At 45.0% G+C, this 24,861-nt stretch overlaps 1 protein-coding gene across 2 annotated transcripts in view; it reads left to right on the top strand.

The window, feature by feature from the left end:
* Window positions 1-24,861, top strand: part of B3GNTL1 (UDP-GlcNAc:betaGal beta-1,3-N-acetylglucosaminyltransferase like 1) — a 118,240-nt gene that overhangs the window by 9,701 nt on the left and 83,678 nt on the right. For both annotated transcript variants that reach the window (XM_082861647.1, XM_082861646.1), the window contains one exon: window positions 10,372-10,436. In XM_082861647.1, coding sequence (XP_082717773.1) covers window positions 10,372-10,436 — 65 coding nt within the window. The remainder of the gene's footprint in view (window positions 1-10,371; window positions 10,437-24,861) is intronic.

Below are 24,861 nucleotides of genomic sequence, written 5' to 3'. Positions count from 1 at the left end.
ACGGTGTAGGAGGGTTCCCTTTTTTCCACACCCTCTCCAGCATTTATTGTTCATAGATTTTTTTTTTTTTTTGCAGTACGCAGGCCTCTCACTCTTGTGGCCTCTCCCGTTGTGGAGCACAGGCTCTGGACGTGCAGGCTCAGCGGCCATGGCTCATGGGCCCAGCCACCCCATGGCATGTGGGATCTTCCCGGACCAGGGCACAAACCCGTGTCCCCTGCATCGGCCGGTGGACTCTCAACCGCTGTGCCACTAGGGAAGCCCCCACCCATTTTTTGATTGGGTTGTTACATATTGTTTTATACAATTTTTTTTTTTTTTTTACTACTGCTACTTCAGTTAGCAGAAGAAAGGAGAAGAAATATGCATTTATGTTGTCTTTTATAATTAACAGTTACTTTACTGGTGCTCTCTTTTTTTCTTTCATGGATTTGAAATACTCCCTGGAATCACTTGGGGTCAATCTTTTTAATCTAAAGAACTTCCTTTAGTATCTCTTGTAAGGTGAATCAACAACAATTTCTCTCAGTGTTTGTTTATTTGGAATGTCTTAATTTCTCCTTTATTTTTGAAAGATAGTTTTGTTGGATATAGGATTCTTGGTTAACAGTTTTTTCTTTGAGTTCTTTGAATATGTTATCCCACTGCCTTCTGGCCTCCATTGTTGGCGCTGAAAAGTCAACTGTTAATCTTACTGAGATTTCCTTTTTTTTCCCTTGTCTCTTTTAAGAGTTTCTCCCTGTTTTTGGCTTTCAGTGTTTTTACTATGATGTATCTAGTTGTGAATCTATTGAGTTTATCCTCCTTGGAGTTTGTTGAGCTTCTTGAATGTGTAGATTAATGTTTTTCACTGCATTTGGAAAGATTTTAGCCGTTATATCTTTGAATATTTTTTGTGCTTATTGCTCTCTCCTTTTCTTTTGGTACTACTATTATGCATATGTTAGTGTCTTTAATAGTATTTCAGATTTCTCTGAGGTCGTGTTTATTTTTCTTCATTCTTTTTTCTCCCTGTTCTTCAGATTGCATTATTTTTATCCATCAAGTTTGCTTATTTTTCTGCCGATTCAAATATACTGTTGAGTTCCTCCAGGGTATTTTTTAGTTAGGATGTTATACTTTTCAGCTCTAGAATTTCCAGTTGATCCTTTTTAATAATTTCTGTCTCTTTATTGATACTCTTGATTTGATATGACATTGTCTTCATACCTTTCTTTGCTTCTTTAATTACGGTTTCCTTTAGGTCTTTGAACATATTTATAATGGTTACTTTGAGGTCTTTGTTAAATCAGACACCGTGATGTTCTCACTAGAAGTTTCTGGGCCTTCTTTTTATTCGGTGTCTGGGTAATGCTTTCTTGTTTCTTTGCATGTCTCCTAATTTTTGTTGGAAACTGGACATATTAGATAATATATTATAGTAACTCTGGGTACTGGTCCCCCCCACCCCGACTAGGCTTGTTATTATTATTGACTTGTTTGCTTGTATATTGACTGGTTGGATAATTTTAGCAAAGTCTGCTCCCCTGCCCTTGCAGTGTGAAACCTCTAATGATCTCTCTCAGGAATACAGCGCTGGGTGTACCCACAGTCACCCTGAGGTGGCAGTGGTGTGGGCTGGCCTCTCTCTCCCTGACCACACCCAGCTGTCAAGCTCCACTTATTGCTGACTGCTTTACTGTTTTCAACAATACCTAAGAGCATAAATTGCTATATAAGAATAATTCAAGTGAATTCATATTCCTTCAAAGGAATAGTTCTTGAGGTCAGTGTTTAAAGTTTGTTCTGACACCAGGAGGGCTCTTCTCAGCTGTCTCTTACCCGTTTATGTCTAGCAAACTGGTCGTCACACAGTTTAGCCTATATTGCCAATGAATCTACCAATCTCCTTTACCAGCTGCCTCTCACCACTGTTTTGAGTGTACCCTAGGGCTTGACCTTCACACCCTGTTGCAGATGAAGCAGGGGGTGGGCAGTTACCCCATGTCTCTCTCAGTATGGAACCCCCACCCCATAAACTAGGGCAAGGGCATTTGGGTCCCCAGTATCCTTGGTGATACCATTCCCAGTGTAGACAGAGAGTCCATCCCAGCATGGGGGCTGAGTGGGAGAAGGGAGCCCCACTTTTCAACTGCACTTGCCTGGGACGCAGCCTCAGCAACAGGTACCTGGAGCCAGGATGAGAAATGCTGATGCCCTATCTCTCCCAGAAAAATTGCTTTCTGTCGGGCCTAGCAGAAGAGGGAACCCTGTATTTTTGGCTGTACCTGTCTGGGGTGGAGTTTCCTTCTTGGGGGAGGGAAGGAGCAGGTCTTGGCTCACATACCTAGACCCTCACTATTACTAAGTTTTAGTAGATTTTCTTGAATAAATATTTTTTTCATTTGCTGTGTGTTAGGGCCATTTCCAGAGACTGTAAATGGTTGGGTTTTTTAAAAATTATTTTAAAAATAATTTTTAAAAATTGAATTATTAAAAAATAATTTTTACCAGTTTTGCTGGCAAGCAGTCTGTGGAACTTGTGCTGTCAGGCCAGCTCCAATCAAAATTTCTTTTGGTTCTATTTTATCTCCTTTGTTGGCTTATTAGCTATAATTCCTTTTTTGCCTTGTTAGTGGTTGATTTGGAGTTTACAGAATATACTGTCAACTTACCAAGTTCCGCCCCTCAAATGTGTGTACAACTTCACATATAGTGTGAGAACCTCATGACAGTACATGTCCTTTTCTCCCCTCTTACCTTTTTTGCTGTTGTTGTCATGCATTCTACTTTTACATGTACCATAAACCCCACAAACGTTGGTATTAACTTAGTTTAAACAGTCAATCATCTTTTTAAGAGATTTAAATAATAAGAAAGAAAATTACTCATTTACTCACATAGTTAGTTTTCAGTGCTCTTTATTTGTGTAAAGCCAGATTTCCGTCTTCTATGATTTTCCTTCTGCCTGGACTTTTTAAAACATTTCTTGCAGTGATGGTCTACTGACGATGAATTCTTTTACCTTTTGTATGTCCTTATCTGGCATGTTTGAGTGTTGGCTGGTGGATCCTGTGATGAAGAAATTTCATCACAAGCTTTATTATCCTTCCTTTAGTCCCTACTTGCTGCCCCCAGAGCACCTCCCCATACAGGTGAGCGTGCCCCTTAGGTAACCTGCCTGTACTGCTTTTGCCCACCCCCCACCCCCCGCTTCCCTTCCTTCTGTTCATCCTTCCATCTTCCTCTGTTGCGTGCAATTCCTTTCCTTTTTGGAGTGGACAGGGAGAAGAGAAGGAGGAGGCCTGAAATGGCCGTCTTCTGTATTTGTGGGAACAGCTTCTCCCAGTCCTGGTGCTGCCTCCTGAACCTGCTGTTCTTTTGCTTCACAGTGATGGAGGGAGGGGCGGGCAGTCAGCTCCCCACACAGTGGCGGGTGGAGGAAAGAACACAATCTAGAAGTTCTTGCCAAGCGAACCTCTGGACTGTGGTATTTGGGTTTCCTTCCACGTCAGGGTACAACCTCCTTCTGTCTCCTCTCGAGGTTCTTGCAGTTTTTAAATAGGAAGTTCAGAGTCTATGATCTCCTTTTGTTTCTAGTGTTGGACTTGGGTAGAGAGGGTAGACTACCAGTTTCACTGGTTCCCTGTCTTGTCCAACGCTGATAGTTTTTCACATTATCTCAGATTTTCTATTTAGGTAATCTAATCCTGAATAAATATTATAATTTTGTTTCTTTATTTCTAATTTATTCTTTATTTTTCATATATTTTTTGGGGGGTAGAAGAACAATGTGGAATCACATTAATGAATCCTTTTATTATGCTGGCTTAGTGGGAATGTTTGTAGTGTTTCAGTGCTAAAAGTATGACATTTACTATTGCTTTCTGATAGATACCTTTATCAAGGTAACTTGATATTTCTAATTTAGTAAGCCTTCATAAAATGAGGCATCAGGGACTTCCCTGTTGGTCCAGCGGTTAAGACTCTGCACTTCCAATGCTGGGGACGTGGGTTTGATCCCTGATGGAGATCTAAGATCCCATGTGCTGCATGGTGCAGCCAGGAAAAAAAAAAGAGGCGTCAGTGTAGAATTTATTAGACGTCTTTTAGTTGTCTGTTAAGGTGATTGCCTATTTTTTTCTCCTAACATTTTTATTGTAGTAAATTACATTAGTATTTTTCTTAACAGTGAACCACTCTTGCAGTGCCAGAACTAACCAGCCATAACACTATAGTATTTTCATACAATGCAATTATTCGGTTTTCTTAAGGATTTTTACATCTATATACATATGGAACATCGGTCTGTAGTTTTTTGTGTGGGTTACATGTCTGGCTCAGGGGTGAGAACAGAAGGTCTTGGACTTGCTGATGTAGCTTCATGAGAGCAATAACTGTGTAGAGCAATTCAGCCCACTTTTGTCTCAAGCTCCCATGTAAACTAGCCTCACAGCCTGCATTTAGATAGCAGGAAAACCGTTTACTTATTTTCACGAATAAATGTCTACTTTGACTAATTACAGATTTTTTTTTTAATACCAGTTTGTAGTTAAAAAAAAAAAAAGAAAATTCAGGCACACAGAAAGGTCTGCAATGAAATGTAACAGCTCCACGCCCTAGGAGCAACCCGTGTTTTTTAGTTCCTACTGGATTTATTTAACTCACAGTGTCAGTTGATACTTGCTATGAAAGAGGAAACATTTAGCCCACTGTAGGTTCTTCACACTTCCCTTTCTCTTTTTTCCCCCCTCAGAGTTTTGGTTTGTCATAATATATCTGTATTGTCAGGACTTATAATCTTTACATTCTGTTCTGTAACTCTTGTTGTTTTATGTACTTGACTTAGTTGATTCCAACAGCTTAAACCTTGCAAAAACAGCACTAATGGTTTTTTAAGTAACTGTTATTCACTGCAGACCACCTAGTGGATTAGACTTGGAGGAGGAACTGAAATAAATCTGCTGCTAACCCCGTGCTGCACACTGAGGGGATTCCCAGGTGTCAGAATCTATGGAGCCTTTAACAAATCGTCTGCTTTATTCCCTTCTACTGTATACACATGCACCATTGTTTTGGTTTTTTTTTTTTTTACTTCTCTTTTTATTTTATTTAATTTTCTTTTCTTTTCTTTTTTTTTTTTTGCGATACGCAGGCCTCTCACTGTTGTGGCCTCTCCCGTTGTGGAGCACAGGCTCCGGACGCGCAGGCTCAGCGGCCATGGCTCACGGGCCTAGCGGCTCCGTGGCATGTGGGATCTTCCCGGACCGGGGCACGAACCCGTGTCCCCTGCATCGGCAGGCGGACTTTCAACCACTGCGCCACCAGGGAAGCCCCTAATTTTCTTTTTAATTACGTTCCTTTTTAATTTCTCTTAAGTACTTCTTCAAGTAATTTTTTCATATCCAGTATGTGGATGGTAAAATATTTAGAGTATTTACATGTCTAAAAATGTCTTTATTTTGTACTTATGCTCAATTGGCAGTTTGTCTGGGTATAGACTTCTAGGTGCAAAATCATTTGCCTTAGAATTTTGGAGGAGTTGCTTCATTATCTTCTGGTGCCCCCTGGTTCTAGTAAGAAATCTTATGTACGTCTGATTCTTGTTATTTTAAAGGCATCTTTTCCGAAAGTGTCTAAGATTTTTCTCTTTATGTTTTGAGTTTTGAAATTTCATGATGCTGGGCCAAGTTGTGGTGGTTTCTTCATTCATCCTCTGTTTCTGTAAAAATGGTTCGCTTTGCATTTTTAGCTTTAATTGTAATCTAGCGTGCTTCCAGTAGTTTGACTTTACAGTTTTCATATAAGACTTGAAAACAATATGCCTGCACACATTGCTAGAGCTGAAAGTGGAGGCAGGACAGATGATGAGACTGTGGCTGGTGGGGTTGAAGGTAGAGGCAGGGCAGATGATAGGCTGGTGGACAAGTTCCTATAGGTTTTAGGAGTCATGTCTTTCTTTAAAAAGTAGTCCTCAACTTTGGTAGCATGTTAGAATTGCCTGGAGAGGCTTTAAGAGTCCTGATGCCTGAGTCCTACCCTAAGATGTTCTCGTGTAATCGGTCTGGGGTGCAACCATGGCATGCGTGTTGTAAAAGCTTCCCAAAACATACTGCAGCGCATCCAGGGTTGAGAACCACTCCTTTAAAATCCTCAGGAATGGTGTAGCTTCACCTCCATAGTGAGCTTGGTCTTAAGGGAACCTTGTAGCTCCCGACACAGCTGAAGGTTTGAGATCCCTCTGGAATACCCCTCAGATGAGATCCAGGGGGGTGTTAGCTCAGCTATGAGATCCTGTTCGAACCCAGCGGGTGACTTGCCAAAACAAAGGCTCGCAGCTACTCAGATCCTTTCCAGGTGGGTGGGTGGGTCAGTAGGGTTGTGGCATAGGATTGAAGCATTCAAGGTAGCTCTCAGGGGAGAGGTGTGAGCGGGAGAGACAGTTCTACTCTTTCTAGATGCCTCTTGTCCTCCAAGACCCCTTCTCATCTTCCCGCTTTCTCTCTACTCTTTTCTGCTGGTGTTGGGTGGTCGGGGGACTCAGTGGGTCTCACTTGCTGATTCTTGCTTGTGCACCTTGCAAGCTCACGTGGGTCTCGCCTGAGTCCTGATTTACTCAGAGTTCACACTGCCCCCCTCGATGGCACAGCTGGGATCGGAGCTCTCTGGGGCCCGCCCTCAAACAGATTTAAGCATCTCTGAACACTGGCTCTCAAGTAAGATAGTGTGCTTCTCCACGAGGGGCTTAAGTGCATCTCCTTCCACTGAGGGCAGCCAGGGCAGGTGCCCTTCACTTTACCTTTTGCAGCTTCCTGCCAGCATTTTTTTTTTTTGGAAGGGGGGCAAGTAGAGGTGGATGTTGGTGAAAATGGGCTAAGAAATAGTTGGGCTTCAGAGAACGAAGCAGAGACTTCTCTCCCAGAAAGTGCTCCCCTGCCCTGCCTTGCGTTCCTCACAACAGCAGCCAGTGCACTCTACTTAGGAAAGCAGAAAATTGTCTAAAATAGTTTAGAAAAAAATGTTAAATCAGAAATAATTTTAAAATCTTGGTCTTTTAAAAGAAGAAAGCCTTTTCCCTGCTATTTTAGAAGGTTCCTGTGGAAAGACCGTGTTCTCTGACATCGCACAGTGACCCCACGCAGAGGTGCCTTGTGGTGGGTGAGGGCAGCACACGGTCCTGCCTTCTGGTGTAGCCTCTGAGGTGCCGAGGATGGGCGACGGGGCAGGTGCTCGAGCGAGGGGGCTCTGGAGCCGCTGCGGGGTTGGGTCCACTGCACCCACCCCGCGCCTCCGTTTCCTTCTTTGTGAACAGGCTGTAGCAGTAGGTGCCCGTGTGGGTGTCGGGAGGGCGTAAGACAAGCTGATGTGTGCCGGGTTCCAGAGGAGGCCACACACGGTAGGCCCTTGAGAAGTCTTAGCAGCTGTTCTGTTATTGTCTTCCTCCTCCTCCATCTCATGCATATTTTTAGTATCTTCCCCCGAATTATTTCTTGTTTTCATTATCTTTAGTCTGTTTGAAATAGAAAATTTTTTATACGTCAGTTATTGTGCGACATCCATTTCAACCTGCTTCTGAAATGTGTGTAAACAAATGGTGGTTTTTGAAACTACTATGAGCAACCTTTCAAAATATTCTTTAATTAAGATGTTTCGCATCTTCCATAGTTGAACAAAAGTAATTTAAAGGCATTTTGATGACTTGCGACTGCTTGTCTAATCTCCACTTTAAAAGCAAGTTTTATCATTCATAAAACACTTTTTAAAGAGTAGATATAACTTGAGCCATATCGTATTTGTATGTATTCTATAAATAATAAAAAAGTAAATTGTAACATTGTGAAGAAATGATTCTGCTGTCTCACTGAAGTTGGATAAAGCAAGCGAATTCATGGGAATCCTATGTTACACATAATAAAACAGTTAATTTGGATTATGTCAGAAAGGACATATTTTCCTAGAACAATATTTTCTTAAATAGGAAATGTTATATCGACTATTGGATAATGTAGATCCAAAGTGTCTATTTTCAGGAGTGTTGGGTATTTAAATTGGGTTAAGATTCATTTACTATTATTTCATATCATAATAGAGCAAAACATTTCTTAATAATGTGGTCACTTGCTAAAATTGAAATAAAACACAATCCCACCCTCTTCTCTCCAAGAGTAAGGAATGTTAATATCGCACCGAGGCGGGAGTTTTTCCTGCTGTGGCCATGACAACCGACTCCCCTCACAAAGGGACAGACCTCCCCAAACATCAGGCCCTGGCACAAACATTTGACTTTTCAAGGCAATAATATTAAAGCAAATTCCTTATCTTTGCCAAACACAAGATTCATCGTGAGAAACTTTCAGCTTCCTTAGTAGATGCATTTTCCTTCATTACCCAAATTCTTGGGTTTGATATTTCCCCTTCTAAAACCCAACGCTAATAAAACCACTTTTTAAACACAGCCCCTGTTAATTTCAGTGTGTCTTTTCCCATTTTTCGTTTTGATTCCATGAGCTCTTTCTCTGGGCCTGCCTTGCTTTGTGGTGATGATGGAGATTTACCTATAGTTGCTAATCCATCCCCAGGGGTCAGGAGCCAGGCCCCTGTCTCCCCTTGTGTGCATTTCCTTCTCTTGCTTGTTATACCTGTGGTTCTTTGAAATCTGTGACTGTCCTGCTAACTGGTTTGGGTTGGCTAAGCTCTAGGATTAATGCTGGAAATTAAGGTGCTACCTCACGTGAAAACAGCCAAAGGCACTGCTCTAGGTCACACCCTTTGACGCCCTGCATGAGGGCCAGGGTCCTTACTTCTGGTTGCAGTGTGGTTTGTTCCAGAAAGTGGCTGAGTAACAGGAGGGACCTGCCTTCTCTCCCTGTTCCCCTTAGAGCGGAAAACTGGGGAGCACCTGGGGTGAGGCCTGGGGCAGACACTTTGCTGGTGTCCCCTGGGACCAACATTTTTCGGGTTGTCTCAGCTCTGAGTAAGAGGGATTTATTGTTTTAACTCTGCCCACACCTGTTCTGCTTTGTGCGACTTTCCTCGGTGGCACCAAATCTAAGTGTCTCTGTAATACGATTCAGGCACCAGAATTTCCTTTCTAGGGAAGGTGGGAATTGTGCCCCTCGAAGGCCCCTTGGTCCCCTCTTTTGGACTAAGTGCCTCCTCTAACCTGCCCCGCCCTCAGCATGTAGACCGAGCTTGCTGTGTGTTCATCTCTGCGCTCTGTTCCTTATTCGGAAGCCTTATCCTGGCTGCCCTCCCTTGAAAGCTGCCGGTCCTCCCCATGCTGCTCACTGCCCAGTTCATCACTCAGAACCCCATTCTCTCGATGTAAACTCGCGTCATCTCTCTGGCCCCCTCTGCCGTGGTCTCGTCTTCTCTCCATAAGCCTCCCTAGAGCTTCCCACCGTTCATTTGGCATTTAATATAGGTTGTTGGTTACCTCTCCTTCCAACTCAGGTCTAATCTCTGAAGGCAAGGATTCTAAAACATTTCTTAAGATATAATATCCATACAGAAAAGTACACCTATCATCTTTGTACAGCTCAATTAATTTTCACAAACTGAACACACCGTGCAGCCAGCACCCTGATGAAGAGCGACATCACCGGCCCAGAAGCCCCCCTCCCCAAGGGAAGGATTTCCAGGTGCGCAGGTGAATCTGCTGCCTTTGTGCTCCGTGTGCCGTCCCCACATGGTGCCTGCTCCCTGTGCTCGGCGGTGCAAGGGGCACCCACGCCGCGTGCGGCCACGATTGTCCATCCTCCTTGTGTATTTTCATACATGTGGTGTATTTTCCATCCCAAGAGGGGTTCTTGTGCCGATCATGTCTTGGTGAAGTAGGGTCTGTACCTCCCGGAAGAGCTGGGGGTCCCAGTATGTGCAGGAACAGTGGACACTGACAGGGCCTGTACCTCATCACTGAACTATGTGTTCAGGTAACTGCCCACGAAGTGTCCAGTCCAGTGAGCTTCTACCAGCTGATCGCACGTGTGTATGTGGCCCCAACTGCCGGGTAACCGTATCGTGACTTTTATTAACAGAGACTTTATAGAAAGTGTTCCTGCCAGTTCTTCTCAAGTCCTTCCATTCAGGGACATTGTAATTTTGTTTTTTAAAAGTATTCCCCAGGGTTTAACTTAGTGCTGTACTGGATAAATGTTTGCTGACTTTATTTTCCTCCTGTGAGCACATCCTGCTTTAACACTGGTACTGGGTGGACTGTCGTCTCTTATATTATACTTACTCCATCAGTTTCTTCTAAAGAGGCCTGATTTTTTAGTTGCTGGTGCAGAATGTTCCTAGCTTTCCTTCTGTGTGCATCACACTGAATTTTATGAAAGAGAATCCATTGAAAATTGAATTCTAAAAGAGCTTTTCCTTTTCTTCTTTAAACAGTCGGATATTCTAAAAATCAAGCCATAGCACAGAGCTCAGGATCTTACCTTTGCTTTTTGGATTCGGTAAGTAACTCTTTGTTTTATTTAAAACGTGTGACTATATGTTTTGAATAATTAAGAGGTATTACATTTTAGTGTGGTTCTTGAAAATCATTGTTCTAATACATTACAATCGGCCTTTAAGGTTGATAAGTCGTTGCTGTTTAATTGCTGTAGCACCTAATGAGGGAACTGATTTTTGATAAATAGGGTTACATATAAACACAAAATTGCACAGCAGAGAAACATATAAACAAAGTGAAGATAAGCTAGGAAGGTCTTGACAAATACAATGCTTAAAAGATTAATAACCTTAAATAGAAGTAACTCATGCAAGTTGGTGAGAAAACACAGAGAAAAATGAGTGGTAGATAAATAGGAAAGGACAGGAGTTGATACTCTCAGAGGTAGACATGCAAACAATGACCTTTAAAAAATGTTACATCGTTTGTGATCAAACACAAATTAAATTAACTGAGATACTACTTTTTTTTTTTTTTTTTTTTTGCGGTACGCAGGCCTCTCACTGTTGTGGCCTCTCCCGCTGTGGAACACAGGCTCCGGACGCGCAGGCTCAGCGGCCATGGCTCACGGGCCTAGCCGCTCCGCGGCATGTGGGATCTTCCCAAACCAGGACACGAATCCGTGTCCCCTGCATCGGCAGGCGGACTCTCAACCACTGCGCCACCAGGGAAGCCCGAGATACTACTTTTAAAAATCAAATTAACAAAGTTCTCTACAAATGTAGATACTCAGTGTTTGGAAATGCAATGTGAACTGGTAGCATTGACAGCATAATTTTGCATTTTGTATTAAGAACCTTAAAAATGCTTGTGCCCGGGCTTCCCCGGTGGCGCAGTGGTTGAGAGTCTGCCTGCCGATGCAGGGGACGCGGGTTTGTGCCCCAGTCCGGGAAGATCCCACATGCCGCGTAGCGGCTGGGCCCGTGAGCCATGGCTGCTGAGCCTGCACGTCTGGAGCCTGTGCTCCGCAACAGGAGAGGCCACAACAGTGAGAGGCGCGCATACTGCAAAAAAAAAAAAAAAAAAAAAATGCTTGTGCCCTCGACCCTGAATTTCACTTCTAGGTATCCTTGAAATTCTGAAAATGATTTATGTACAAAGAGGCTTTAGTGTTATTTATAATGATGGAAAATTAGTTAATGGAAACAAGTTAATACTGGATAGTAGATTAACAGTGAAGTGAATTGTGGTCAATCTGTATGAGAGAATTACTGTAATGCTCATAAAGAATTTTTAATAACATGGCAGATGATTATGATGGGTGAGAAAAGAACACATAATTGTATGTGTAGTGTATACTCAACTATAGATTTTCTTTTTAGTGACTTTAAGGCACTCTGAGAACATTTATCTATATGCAGTCTTCCCTTGGGCTCCTCCAGGTCTGGGGGTGAGGTGCTGCTCCAGGTCTGGGGGTGCAGGGCTCCTCCAGGGTGGGGCTACACTCCTTTTGTCTGACCACTGCCCTTTGGGCTCATTTTCCTCTACGTTTATTTGTTTTGTTTCTTTGATTTTCCATCTTTGTGGTTTTCTGCTGTGTTCGGGCTCATCCTGGTGCTCGACCTCTGACCTTAAATTGGACCCCGAGCTCCTTGCTTGCAGCCCCTCCCTTCTCTGAAGTGCAATGTAAGGCAATTGTTTTCTTCTCATGACAGCTGTGGGGTGTCCCATAAGTTCTGAGCAGAAATTTTAGTTATCGTTCATTTCCAGTTTCCATGGTGATTTCTTTTCCTCTTTGTGAATTTAGGTCCCAGGGTCTCAGGGGCACAAAACTGGATGAACCCTGAACCTGGGTTCAGGACGCCTCCTCGTCACTGGTCCATGCATCCGTCTTGTTGTTTGCTTTTGTGTCGGTGACTGTGCCTGCATGTTTATTTTGATAATGCTCGGCACCTGTGAGCCTGCTGTCCGAGGCTAACGTGAGCTTCCGGCTCGGACCTCGTTATGCTGACTTCTGCTCCTGGCAACCTCCACACGATGCCCTGTCCTCACCCCCTGCTGAGCGTTTTGGTATCTATGCAAATCTGAGAAAAATCAATTAAAAATTCTTAGTTGTGTTTAACTTTATAAAAAGAGTACCAGGCTGTATATAATATTTTTGAACTTTTTAAACTTAAATTGTTAAGGTCCATCCATGTCGTTGCACGTCATTATAGTTCATCCTGTTGTTTTAAATTGAGGTAAAATTTATATACAGTGAAATGCAAGATTTCAGTGTGAAAACTGTGTACAAAGTGAGCAATGTGAGGGTTTTGACACTTTTATACACCCCTATAACTAACAGCCCAGTCAGGGCGGAAGATGTTTCCGTCATCCAGAGCTGCTTCCAGACAGCGTGAGTGAAGCCACATGGTGTGAGCACCTGCGTTTAGCTTCCGCGCCACGTCGTGGTCCCCCGTGACTGTGAGGGGTGGTGGGTCGCTCTGTGCTTTAACCCGTGGTGTAAAGCTACCGCAGTTAGTTTCTGTGCTACTGCTGGTCGACATTCGAGCAGTTGCCAGTTTGGGTTATTTTATTTTATTTTTAATTAGTTAATTTATTTGGCTGCATCGGGTCTTAGTTGCGGCATGCGGGCTCTCTAGTTGCGGCACACGGGCTTCTCTCTCTAGCTGTGGCGCACGGGCTCCAGAGCACGCGGGCTCAGTAGTTGTGGCACGCAGGCTCTCTAGTTGTGGCACACAGGCTCTAGAGCACGCAGGCTTGGGTTGCCCCACGGCATGTGGGATCTTAGTTCCCTGACCAGGGATTGGACCCGCTTCCCCTGCATTGGAAGGCGGATTCTTAATCACTAGACCACCAGGGAAGTCCCCTGTTATTTCAATAAAAGTGCCATAAACATCCTGATGTAAGTCTTTCTGTGAGTGTGTGTTTCCCTTTCTCTTGGAAAGATACCGAGGGGCGGAGTTGAGGAATTGCAGGTGAAGGGACCTGGCGGGTGCAGTATGGCCGCTCCGTGTCCCTCCACCTTCTCCCAACATTGATGGGTCAGCCTTGGTTTCAACCATTCTAGCAGATGTGAAGTGCGTCTCCTTTGTTTTCATTTACATTCCCTGATGGCTAGTGATGTTGAGCACCTTCTCATCGGTTTATGGGCAATTCATAAATCCTCTTTTGTGAGATGTCCAAATCTTTGCCTATTTTTTAAAAAACGGGTTGTTTGTCTTATTCGTGAGTTGTGAATGCTTGTTGTGTATTCTGGATACAAGTCCTTTGTCAGAGGTGTGTTCTGAGTATTTTCTCCCTGTCTGTGGCTTGCCTTTTCATTTTTTAATGGTGTCTTTTGATGAGCAGAAGTTTAAGTCTCGATGAAGTTCAAATTATTGATTTTTCTCTTTTATAGTTAAATTTTTTTTTTCTGAGAAGTTTCTGCTTGCCCTAAAAGAGTTATTCTCTTGTTTTCTTACTTTTATGTTTAGACCCATTATCCACCTTGTGTTCATTTCTGTGTCTTATGTGGTAGGAAGCAGGCGTTAATATTTTCATATGAATATTAAGTTGCACCAATGTTGAAGAGACTTTCTTTTCTCAATTGAATTCCCTCCGTGCTTTGTTGAGAATCAATTGGCCATGTCAGTGTAGGTTTATTTCCAGACTTTCTGTTCCATTCTGTTTCTCTATTGTCTGCAGCTCATTCATTCGTCTGCTGTACAACATTCCACTGGGCAAACACACTGCGTGTATTCACCCATATGCTCCTACTGACGGGCACCCGGGCCGCTTCCACACTCTTGCCCTTGTGAATAGCTGCTGTGGACGTTCTTGCACGCACCCCCTGTGGTACACATATGAGAGTTCCTCTTGTATTCACACCCAGAAGTGAGCGTCCAGGACTCAGGGGATGAGCGGGTTCGTCTGTGAGAGAGGAGCTGTGCTGCTGTCATGTGGCTGGAGACGTCCATCCCTTCTGGCAGGTCATTGTGGGTCCCGAGCCTCCGCAGCACTGGGTGTCCTCAGGCTCTTAAATCTTGTCCAGCAGGTGGGAGCAGAGTGGAGCCCCTCTGTGCTTTGATTTGTGCCCCCTGATCTCGAGCTGTGGTCAGCCTCACTCCACGTCAGTTGGCCATGTGAGTTTCCTCTTTTCGTGACACGTGTTTACATCTTTTTGCCCATTTTCCTTTTTCCAACTTTGAGAAGAGTGGCAGGGATAGTACCAAAAACTCTGTTTTGAAGGCCAGCATTGCACCCATCAGCCCGGAGTACTTCCGTGTGTGTTTCCTGTAAAGAAGAACGTCTCCTCCGACCCAGAGCAGGAATGTCTCGCCGACAGGTGGCTGATACTAGTGCCCACCTCATTCACGTTTCATCCAAGGGCCCCAGAACCCATGTTGCCTTTACCTGGGAGTCTTTCATCTCCTCCTCTGGAGCATTCCACAGCACCTCCCTGACTTTCTTCATCTTGATGTTTTCGAAGATTCCCAGGCACTTTTGTAGAATGCCCTTAAAACTGAGTAACGGTGTTGGGCCAAGTGTCTCTGTCCAGAAATCTCAGAAGGGGTGCTGCCTTCTCCTCACTGTCTCCTTGGGTGCCTGTGATTTTGATTTGCCCCAACCCTGACGATGCCCTCTGGTCACTTGATGAAGGAGGCGTTCCCTGTCTGGGAACGGAGTGTGAGGATGGTGGCAGGGTCTGCGGGGAACAGGCCTTGGCCCCTGAGTGTGTACTTGTGGGAAGAAGATGGCTGTGGTCTCCAGTGAAGGCTGGGTGCGAGTGTGCCCGCTGTGTTCCGTCTCAGCACGGGAGTGATGCCAGCGCTGCACAACCACAGATGGTGCATCAGAATGGACCATTTCTGCATGAAGAATGGGTTCATGAGGCCCCTTTGCTGGGGCATCGAGGTTGCATTTTGACTTGTTAGCCACCTGGGATGCAGTCTGGTGCCCGTGTTTGGATTCAGAACACATTTCACTAGGAGTGACAACATCAGGGGAGACCAGCTCCCATGCTGCTCCTGGGACTGGAGTTCATTCATTCAGCAAATCGGTACCTGGATGTGCCAGGTTCAGCAGCGGGTGCAAGGGATACAGCAGCGAACAGACAGATGGAGACAGCGAAAGCCAGAGCTCAGGTGACTTCAGGCCCTGTGCCTCTGCTGCCTCCTTAGCCTCCCCTGAGAGCAGCCGCTTCACCTCCTGCAGCCCACGCCCTTGGGCCCTGCCCTTTCTCTTTCTCATGCACCTGCCTTACCCACCACACCATCCCCTCCGGCTTCTCAGTGATGCTTTCACCCCTCTGTGCAGTGGTGGGGCCTGCCTGCGCCTGGGATTTCCCACCCCCAGCACTTCAGATCTGCACACGGCATTTATCCCCTTCAATACTGCGTTCTTTATTATCGTCATTGTCTGCCTTCCCTGATAGAATGCCAGCTGCACACAGGAGGGAATAGGCCCTGTTTTATCACTGATGTTTCTGAAGCACCTGGAACTTGGCAAATAGTAGGTATTAATAGATACTTGTTAAATGAATGAGTGGAGTTCGGGTTTATGTGTTCACTTTAAATGGTTCCGTTAGACTGAATTAGATACTTCTGTATACTTATCTTGGAACCCAGCCATCCTGTTGGCTGTCATTTCCATGGAGAGCGATGTTCTGAGTTTCTCAGTCTGTTTACAGATTGACTTTCAGAGCCCATCACTGTAGTGCAGCCCTTCAGAGAGTGTGCTCTTAGTAGCTGTCCTGCAGGCTGCTGCCTGGGGGCCAATAGTGCCTTTCCAGAGTGTTGGAAGGGCCTCCCGGGGTGACCTCAGTGTCACTCCTAGTCCCAGATGTGTCCAAGGATATTTGTTTTGGAGAGAAAGCAAGTCACACAAAGACCCCGATTATCTCAGAAGGTGTCTGTCAGCAGTGTTTCGGGTGAGCAGGAGGTCGACACCCATCCCCTTGTGGGAAGTTGAAGTCCGCGGAAACAGTCCCTCCAAGCCCAGGAGGCAAAGCACAAAGCTCAGGGACACAGGGATTTGCCCCAGAAGAAACCCATGCAGAGTGGGGCTGGTGCCTCCCACGAGGGCCTGCGGGGCTCTGGCCTATGGCCTTCAGACAGAGGACCCACGCTGTGTGATCTGGGCACCATCATCAGGAAATAAATTCTACTTAGAAGGGGGTGTCTGTGGCCTTTCCTAAAAATGTGTTTTGCATTTGCTTATGTCGTCTTTGATTTCTTTCATCAGCATTTTGTGGTTTTTGGATACAGATCACGTACATATTTTGTTAAGTTTGCACCAACATACTTCATTTTCTTTGGAGCAGTTGTTTGTGGACATAATATCTCTAATTTCTATGTTCGTTGTTAGTATATAGGTATGTGATTATTTTATGTGTTGATCTTGTAGAACTCACTGGTTCTAGGTTTTTAGATTAGATTCCTGAGGATTTTCTAGGTGGACAATCACATCATCTGCAAATGGGAGCAGTTTTATTTCTTCTTCTCTCATCTGGAGGCCTTTTATTTGCCTTTCTTGCCTTATTGCTCTGGCTGGAACTTCCATACACGTGGAGCAGACATCTTCACTTCCTCCTGACCTGGGAGGAAGCAGTAGCTTTTCACGTTGTGTGTCATCCTCTGTTCCTAACTTGCTGAGAATTTTTATCATGGACAGGTGTTGGATTTTGTTGCATGCTTTTTCTGTGTCAGTTGGAACTTACTGGTTTTTAAAATATGTTTTTTTACCAAAGATTTCTAAGATTTTTTCCATCTTCTTGGAATTTGGGAATTTTTCTGTGTGTGTCAGGAATCATTTCTGGAACGTGGCGAGCTCTTCCAAAGTACAGACTCAAGGTTTTTTCAGATGAGATGAATTTTTCTATATTGGCTCTTAATTTCCTTCTCTTAGCTTGTTTTCTTCTTTTGGCTTCTCGTGTTTGAATGTTGGGTCTTACAGTTTGCTCACTTCCCTTTTGATTTCTGTTTCTCTGTAACTTTGAATATTATAGTTCGACCTTCCAGTTCATTTACTCAGCTGTGGGCTGTGACCACCCCTTTCATCTTCGCCATTGCTGTTAGAAGTTAGATGTTATGCTTTCCATTCCTCCGTGTTCTAGGACACCTTTGAGAGCTCCTCTTTTCTGTCTTCTCCTCCGGCAGCTCTAGAGAGCTGCCACTTGGCTCTGTGTCCTGGGTCCTCGCAAGCGCATTAATGGTTGATTTTGTTTGTTTATGACTCTGCACCCTTGGAGGCCAGGCCACACCGTCCGGGGGCTGTGGCAGCAGGCGTGCCAGGAGGTGTGGGGTCTCCACTCCTGGGACTGAGCCCTTTTATCCAGGGGTGGGTGGCCTCTGCTGGGTCTGGGAGAGACCTGCTTCCAGGTGTCCTGGGTTTCTGACCTGTTCAAAACCCAGTTCTTTCCCAGCCTCAGGGGTGAAGAGAAATTAATTGCCTGGCTACCCCTTTCCCCAGTCCTCCCGGCAGATCTGCTGACCTTCCTGGTGCGCCTGGGCACCCCAGCACTCCCCAGGGTATCTGCGGACCTGTAGGCTCCTGGAGCATGCATTCGGTCTTGGGGCTGCTGGCTGCTCTCCCCTCAAGCTCCTGTGCAGTTGTGGCCTTTTGCTGCCCTATGGGCTGGCCGATGTGTTCAGTGTTGGAGGGTATCAAGCACGAGGTCTCGGCCCCGTGTTTGCAGCACTGTGGTCACCTCCCCACTCCCTCTCTCAGCAGCACAGCATCTGCTTGCCTGGCTGCAGAAGGTGGCTTAGGCCATGCTGACTGTCAGAGGGCAGGGGGGGCCTCCCTCACCACATCCAGGACAGGAGGCTTCCATGAGGCTCAGCCCGGGTCTTCCGTGTTCCAGGAGTGTTATCAACACACTTAGATTTGCCAAAGTCATCTTCGTTTCATGGTGGGGTCAGCTTCCTGGACTGTCCCCACTTTTCCCTCCAAGCAGGCATTTATACCCAGTAGGTTTTGTCGTCCCTGAAGTGTGCTCCACTGAGGCCATGGAGGCTGTGAGCTCACCCTCCCACCCACCCACGCCTGCCGTCCATCTTGGGTCCTGGAACAGTGTTCTGCTACAGTGCAGAGAGGCAGCACAGCACCTCCGATGGCGTCTGTGTTTAAGTTAGAAACGGGGGTGCCCGCCTGGAAGATAGCCTGGCATGGTGGCAGTTCCTAAGCTGGCTGCAGGAAGATCCACGTGAAGGGTGATCTCTCTAAGATACGGCGCTACATGCTAGCAGGGATCTGTTGAATCCACTGGGCTTTTCTCTTGAGTTTCCCAGCTTCCAGCTGTCGGGGCTAGTGGAGGACGCGGTGCTGGGGGAACGGAGGAGGCTGCCTGCCCAGGCCCCAGGGGAGTCTCCTTCTTGACAACTGGGAGAGCTGCTTGGCCACCTGGACACGCCAGGGAAGGTCTCACTCTCAGGAGGGACTGTCCTGGACCTTCGTGTTCCTGGCTCTTGTACACCCTGCCCTGACCCTGTTCACCTTCGGGTCTAAAAGGAAGCGTGGGACAGAGCAGGGTCCTGCCTGGGTCAGACCTGAGTCCTCCCCATGCCGTGCCCACCGCAGTCTGGCTTTTTTTCTCTGTGAGATCAGAGAAGGAACCGGCACAGAATCTGGGTAGTGGGCCGGGGAGGGGGAAGGGGGGATCTTTTAAGTAACTGATTTGCAGGTGACTGAAAAAGTGATTTCGGCCTCTTTTGCCATTAAACATTTTTCCAAACTACTGGTAAGTTGAAGCATTGACTGATGTAGATATTAGCGGTTTGTGTTTCTATTTCCCCTCCAATTCTTCCCTGTGCGTGTGGGGAGGGGGTGGAATGTTGAGACAGCAGGAAGAGGATTGAGTGCCTCCCGCCACGTCCCTCCTGGGAGTGGAACACGAGACCACGCACTTTACTTTGAGGGTTTTTGAGAGCAAAGCATTTGACCACAGGGCATGGTGGTTACCACGAGGCTACTGAATAGTGTTATTTTCACTATATTTGGAATGGTGTACTGGCCAGTAACTTATTAAATGCAGATGTTGCCAGCCGAGTGAGGAAGTTTGTTTCTCCTGTCTCTGCATCGCATGCCACCTAATTTTTTAAAACTTTTCTAAAGTATAGTTGACTTACAATGTTGTGTTAATTTCTGCTGAACAGCAAAGTGAGTCAGTTATACATGTTTATATTCTTTTCCATATTCTTTTCCAGTATGGTTTATCACAGCGTATTGAATATCGTTCCCTGTGGCCACCTGATTTTTATGTTTGACTTGTCAATTTTAGCATGGGATCATTCAGAAAAGAATATTGGGATCAGCTAGAGATAATCTGCTACAACTTTAGAAAACAGTTGAGAGATGTTGTGCGTTCAGGTCTGGAACAGGTGGAGGCTGCTGCTTTTCCAGGCGTGTCACCTAGAAATTTCAGCTCCGCAGATAAGTACTGTTGCCCCCCAAAGCAGGAGACAAGTTGCTTGGAAGCCCCAGGAGAGGTGCAACCAGGCCAGGAGGAACCAGAGCATGGGGCACTGGGGACCCTCCAGGTCCCTTCTCCCTGCCAGCCTCGTTGTCCCTGAGTCCTCACCCCTGTCTTATAGCTGCTGGTGGGCAGGAGGTTGTGCGTTTTCATGTGAATATGTGAATTGAGCTGAACTTCAGTTGTTTTAAAATCAAAGGCAATTTTGCCACGTTTTAAAGTTATACTTTTCCTTCTGTCTTCAACAGTGTAACATGGTAAACAAACACTCCCCCTCCCTTAAAATAAATAATTGACAGGAAATTCAAAGTTTTCTGTAGAAATTCTTTTACAGACTTTATCGACTAATTTGAGTCTGTTGATGCGGCTGTGTGGTACGGGGGGTTGGGAGGTGGCAGGGTGCTCTTAGCTGGATTCACTAAGAAGCTGTGTTGCAGACTTCCGGTCCTGAAAGCCCGGAGGTTTGTTGCCTGCACGGGCCACGCTGGGAGCAGCAGTCAGGATGGCCAGCCCTGCCTGCCTCTCCTTCTCCGAACACACCACTCTTTCCTTTCTGCTCTCCCCCACCTTTTCTTTCCCGAGAAAAAAATTATGGGCTTGTGTTTCAGACCCAAGGCCTGGAGGGTATCAGCTGGCTCAGGAACAGGGCCATGTGATTTTAGTGGTGGCTCTTCCCAAGGAGGCTCAAGAAACAGGTGATGACCTTAATTTAATGAGGTGGAGGAATGGGCGACCCCTTACTTGATGGCAGCTGCCAATCGGTAAATATCCATGTGTGTAGACTCTTCTACTCCTGTTCTTTTTTCTTTTTTTTGCGGTATGCGGGCCTTTCACTGTTGTGGCCTCTCCCGTTGTGGAGCACAGGCTCCGGATGCGGAGGCTCAGCGGCCATGGCTCACGGGCCCAGCTGCTCCGCGGCATGTGGGATCTTCCCGGACCGGGGCACGAACCCGTGTCCCCTGCATCGGCGGGCGGACTCTCAACCACTGCGCCACCAGGGAAGCCGTACTCCGGTTCTTTGAAAGAAGAAATAGTCCTTATTCTTAACACTCATGTTCAGAAAGATTTTCCTTGAACAGAGGAAAGACAGAAAATAGTTGAAGACAGACCTGAGACGTCTCAGCACCGTAGCTACTCACACTCCCTCGAGGCCAGTCCCTCGGCACGCCACACACTCTTGTTTTTGTCAGCACCATAACCTGTTGTGCCTGGAAAGCTCTGCTCTTGTTAAGTGCCACTAAACTTGATTTTTTAAAAAAAATGATGCCTCAGACAGTAGTGAGCTTTTGAGATATTTTTTATTTGTACAGAGTGCTTTCATTTTAAGGCTTAGGAAAGGGGGATGACCCGGGTGTTTGCTCAGCTGCTCCTTCCCAGCACTGGTTCTGAAACTGCTGGCCAGGGAGAGAGCTTGCTGGAGACGGAGATTGGGGGCCCGCTGCTGCAGGCACTCACACTCCCGGGCTCCCCGACAGACTCAGCTTTAATGAGCTCCAAAGTGGTTCTTTGGCGGCCAGCGTGGGCTGTGTGGGCCTTGGGTGGCCTCCACCTAAGAACTTGCATTTTCCCACGTTCTGGTTCTCAAGTAGGTCAGTGCTGGACCGTGTTGTCCCAGGTACTCCATCCCTGGTGTTCCTGAGGTCCGAGCGGTCATCTTGTCCATTGCAGAATCTGACTCTTACTGCTCGTTTTGCTGTCCCTCTCTGTCTTACCAAACTGCGGGGGCTGTGAGAGCAGAGGTCTCTGTCTCCTGCACAGGGTGTCCTGGGCCCCGGTGGGCACTACGTCGGAGCTGCCTGCCCTGCAGAGCCCACAGCCAGGGTGGGCTTGCAGAGAAGAGGAGGCAGAATTGTAAGGAAAGATGGTGTGGATTCCACCCCGGAGAGGGCACGGTTCACTCTGCATGCATGTGTTCCGGGTGGACCCCAGTCCGGCTCAGGACCAGAACCAGGACCAGGGCCAGTGCCGGGCGTGTCCTCCCACCGAGACTCCCTCCACCCCCCTTCCTGCCAATCTCTTGCTGGTGAGAGGGAATTCTTGTCTTCTCTCCTAACTGAAGGTAATTCCTTCCTCCACTCCCCCAGGACAGAGCAAGTGGCAGGGGCGGGGCTCCAGGAAGAAAGGGGTGGAGCTGGGGCAGAGCAAGAAGCAGTGGTGGGGCGTCGGCAGCACTTGGGTTCTGGGTTCTGTTGGAAGTGCCGTCAGCAGAGGAAAATGCACGACTTGAATTTGTGCATATATGGTAAAATTGCACGTTTGATTCTAAGTTATTTTTGTATTCTTCTTATGCTATAATTATAGCTGTAGAAAAATTATATATGTGTATAGATAGGGACTGGAAGGGAACTTAGAAGGGTGAAAATAGTACGTTCTGAGGGTGAGGATGGTGATGTTGCGTAATGTATAATAGTGAGCATTTCTGGTATTTCTGCTATGGAGCTTGTCCAGTAAACCCAGAATTATAATATTTTCAAAAAGCATCATGGAGTGAAGTCAGATTAAGTTTTTTCTAAATACTGAGTTTACTTTATTAGAGACATTATACTTTAAAAATCCACTTGACTGGGATATTACTTACATCTAATAAAGTACACTCATTTAAGTGTACATTCAATGAGTTTGAGAAATGTATAAAAACCATCACAGTCAAGTTTAGAACGTTTCCATTGCCCCAAACAGTTTCCACATGCCTCTTTACAATCATTCCCCCACTCCCTGAAGCAACTACACATGTAATTTCTTTAGGTTAGTAATCTAATTATCTGTTCTTTCGACAGATTAGATTTTCCCCCTGTTCTAGAACCTCATATAAATGGAATCATACAGTATATATTCTTGTGGTTGGCTTCTTTTGCTCATCATATGTTTTTGAGATTTATCCGTGTTGTTGCTTATACCAATAATTCAGTTTTTCTATTGCTAAGTAGTGTATTCAAATGCATGGATAAACCAAAATTGTTTATTTATATAGCCATCCATTGATGGACATTTGGATTGCTTTCCAGGATTTGGCTATTATGAGTAAAGATGGCTGTGAAAATTTGTGTACAAGTCTTAACACGGACATTTGTGTTCGTTTCTCATGGGTAAATACCTAGAGATAGAACTGCTGGGTGCTATAATACATGTACATTTAACTTTGTGAGAAACTTCAAAACTGTCTTGCAAAGAGACTGAGCCATTTTACACTCCCCCCCAGCAATTTGCGAGAGTTCCAGTAGTTTTGTATTGTTACAACACTTGGAATCGTCTTTTAAATTTGAGCCTTTGTAGTGTGCATGTAGTTCTATCTCATTGTTTTAGCTTGCATTTCCCTGATGACTAAATGTGTCGAACATTTATTCAGGTGCTCAGTGATCATGCATATATCTTCCTGTGTGAAGTGTCCGTTCAAATCTTTTGACTATTGTTTTTATTAAGTTCTTTGTCTTAGTATTGAGTTTTTAGATATAAAAACTAAATTCTGTATGTAAGTTCTTTCTCCCAGTTTAGTTTGCCTGTTTATCTTCTTAATTTCCTAAAACCACCTTTTGATGAACAGAAGTTGTTAATTGTTATAAAGTCCATTTTCCAGTTTTTCCTTTTAAGAATTAGGCTTTCTGTGTCCCATCTAAGAACCTACGAAATTGTTTTCTACCCCAAGACTTTCTTATCTGTTTTCTCCTAGAAGTTTTATAGTTTTATCTTACACATTTAGATCTGTTATCTATTTTTAAGTTAATTTGAGGGTATGATGTAAAGTAGGGATTGAGGATCATTTTTTCCCCTATGATAACTGGTTGTTACTATCCTTTCCCTATTGAATTACCTTGGCACTTCTGTTGAAAATCAATGACTGAAAGAAATATAGATCCATTTCATTTCTGGACTCTCTGTTCTGTTCCATTGTTCTTTTTATCTATCTTTATACCAAATCCATACTGTCTTGATTACTCTAGCAGCTGTAGTGATAAAGCTACAATGTCGTTTTATTGAAAAAATCAGGTATTATAAGTCCTCCAACTTTGTTCTTCCTTTTCAAAATTGTTTTCACATCTGTTTAGGTCTTTTGGATTTCTGCAAAAGTTTAGAATCAGCTTGTCAAGCCTGCTTGGATTTTTATTGGAATTGAATTGAATTTATAGTTCTGTTTGGGAATCTTAATATTGAATCTTCTAATACATAAACATGATGTATCTCTCAATTTATTTGGGCCTTCTTAAATTTCTCTTGGAAATGTTTTGTAGTTTTTAGTATACAGGTCTTACATAAATTTAACAAAATACTTCCCAAGTATTTTATGAGTTTTGGTGTTATTGAAAATGGCATTAACAAGTCGTCTCCCAGTTTTATAGTTGTATTACTATAAATATACTAAATTACCTTATTAGTTCTAGTTTTGTTTTGTCTTGTTTTTGTTTTTGGGGGTAAGAACTCACTATGAAGTGACCACGGCACCTGTGAGTAAAGACTGCCTCTTTCTCTCTGGTCCGTGTGCCTTTATTCCTTATTCTTGGCCCATTATCCTGGCTGGGACAACTGCCCCCCCCCCATGCAACACTGAATAGAAGTGGTTCTGGTGACAGTCCTTGTCATGTTCAGATTTTTATTTGTTTCATCATTTACAGTACATTAAGTTTACTGTAAAATTTACAGTAAATTAAATTGTGTGGAGCAGAAGTCACTCCTTTTCATTGCTGTTTAATATTCCACGATATGAATATGCCCAGTTTATCCATTCTGCCGTTTGGACATTTGGGCGTTTGAGCAATGCTGCCACGAAATCCTTGTGCATATATCTTGGTGCACACACCCAAATGCACATGTAGGGGTGGAACTGGGATGTCTCTGTGTACCCGTGTTCAGTGGATGCTGCCGGGTTCCCACAGTGGCTGGTCAGTTTGTGCTCCCTCCAGTGTACAGGCATCCTGGCTGATTTGTATCCTTCCTCACAGATCTGCATGCTGTCTTTTTTTTTTTTTTTTTTTGCGGTACATGGGCCTCTCACTGTTGTGGCCTCTCCCGTTGCAGAGCACAGGCTCCGGGTGCGCAG

This window comes from Leucopleurus acutus (genome assembly GCF_964270905.1).
Source record: "Leucopleurus acutus genome assembly, chromosome: 19".
NCBI classification, from domain to species: domain Eukaryota; kingdom Metazoa; phylum Chordata; class Mammalia; order Artiodactyla; family Delphinidae; genus Leucopleurus; species Leucopleurus acutus.
The sequence above is the reverse complement of the archived record's forward strand: the minus strand, read 5'-3'. Positions and strand labels throughout refer to the sequence as shown.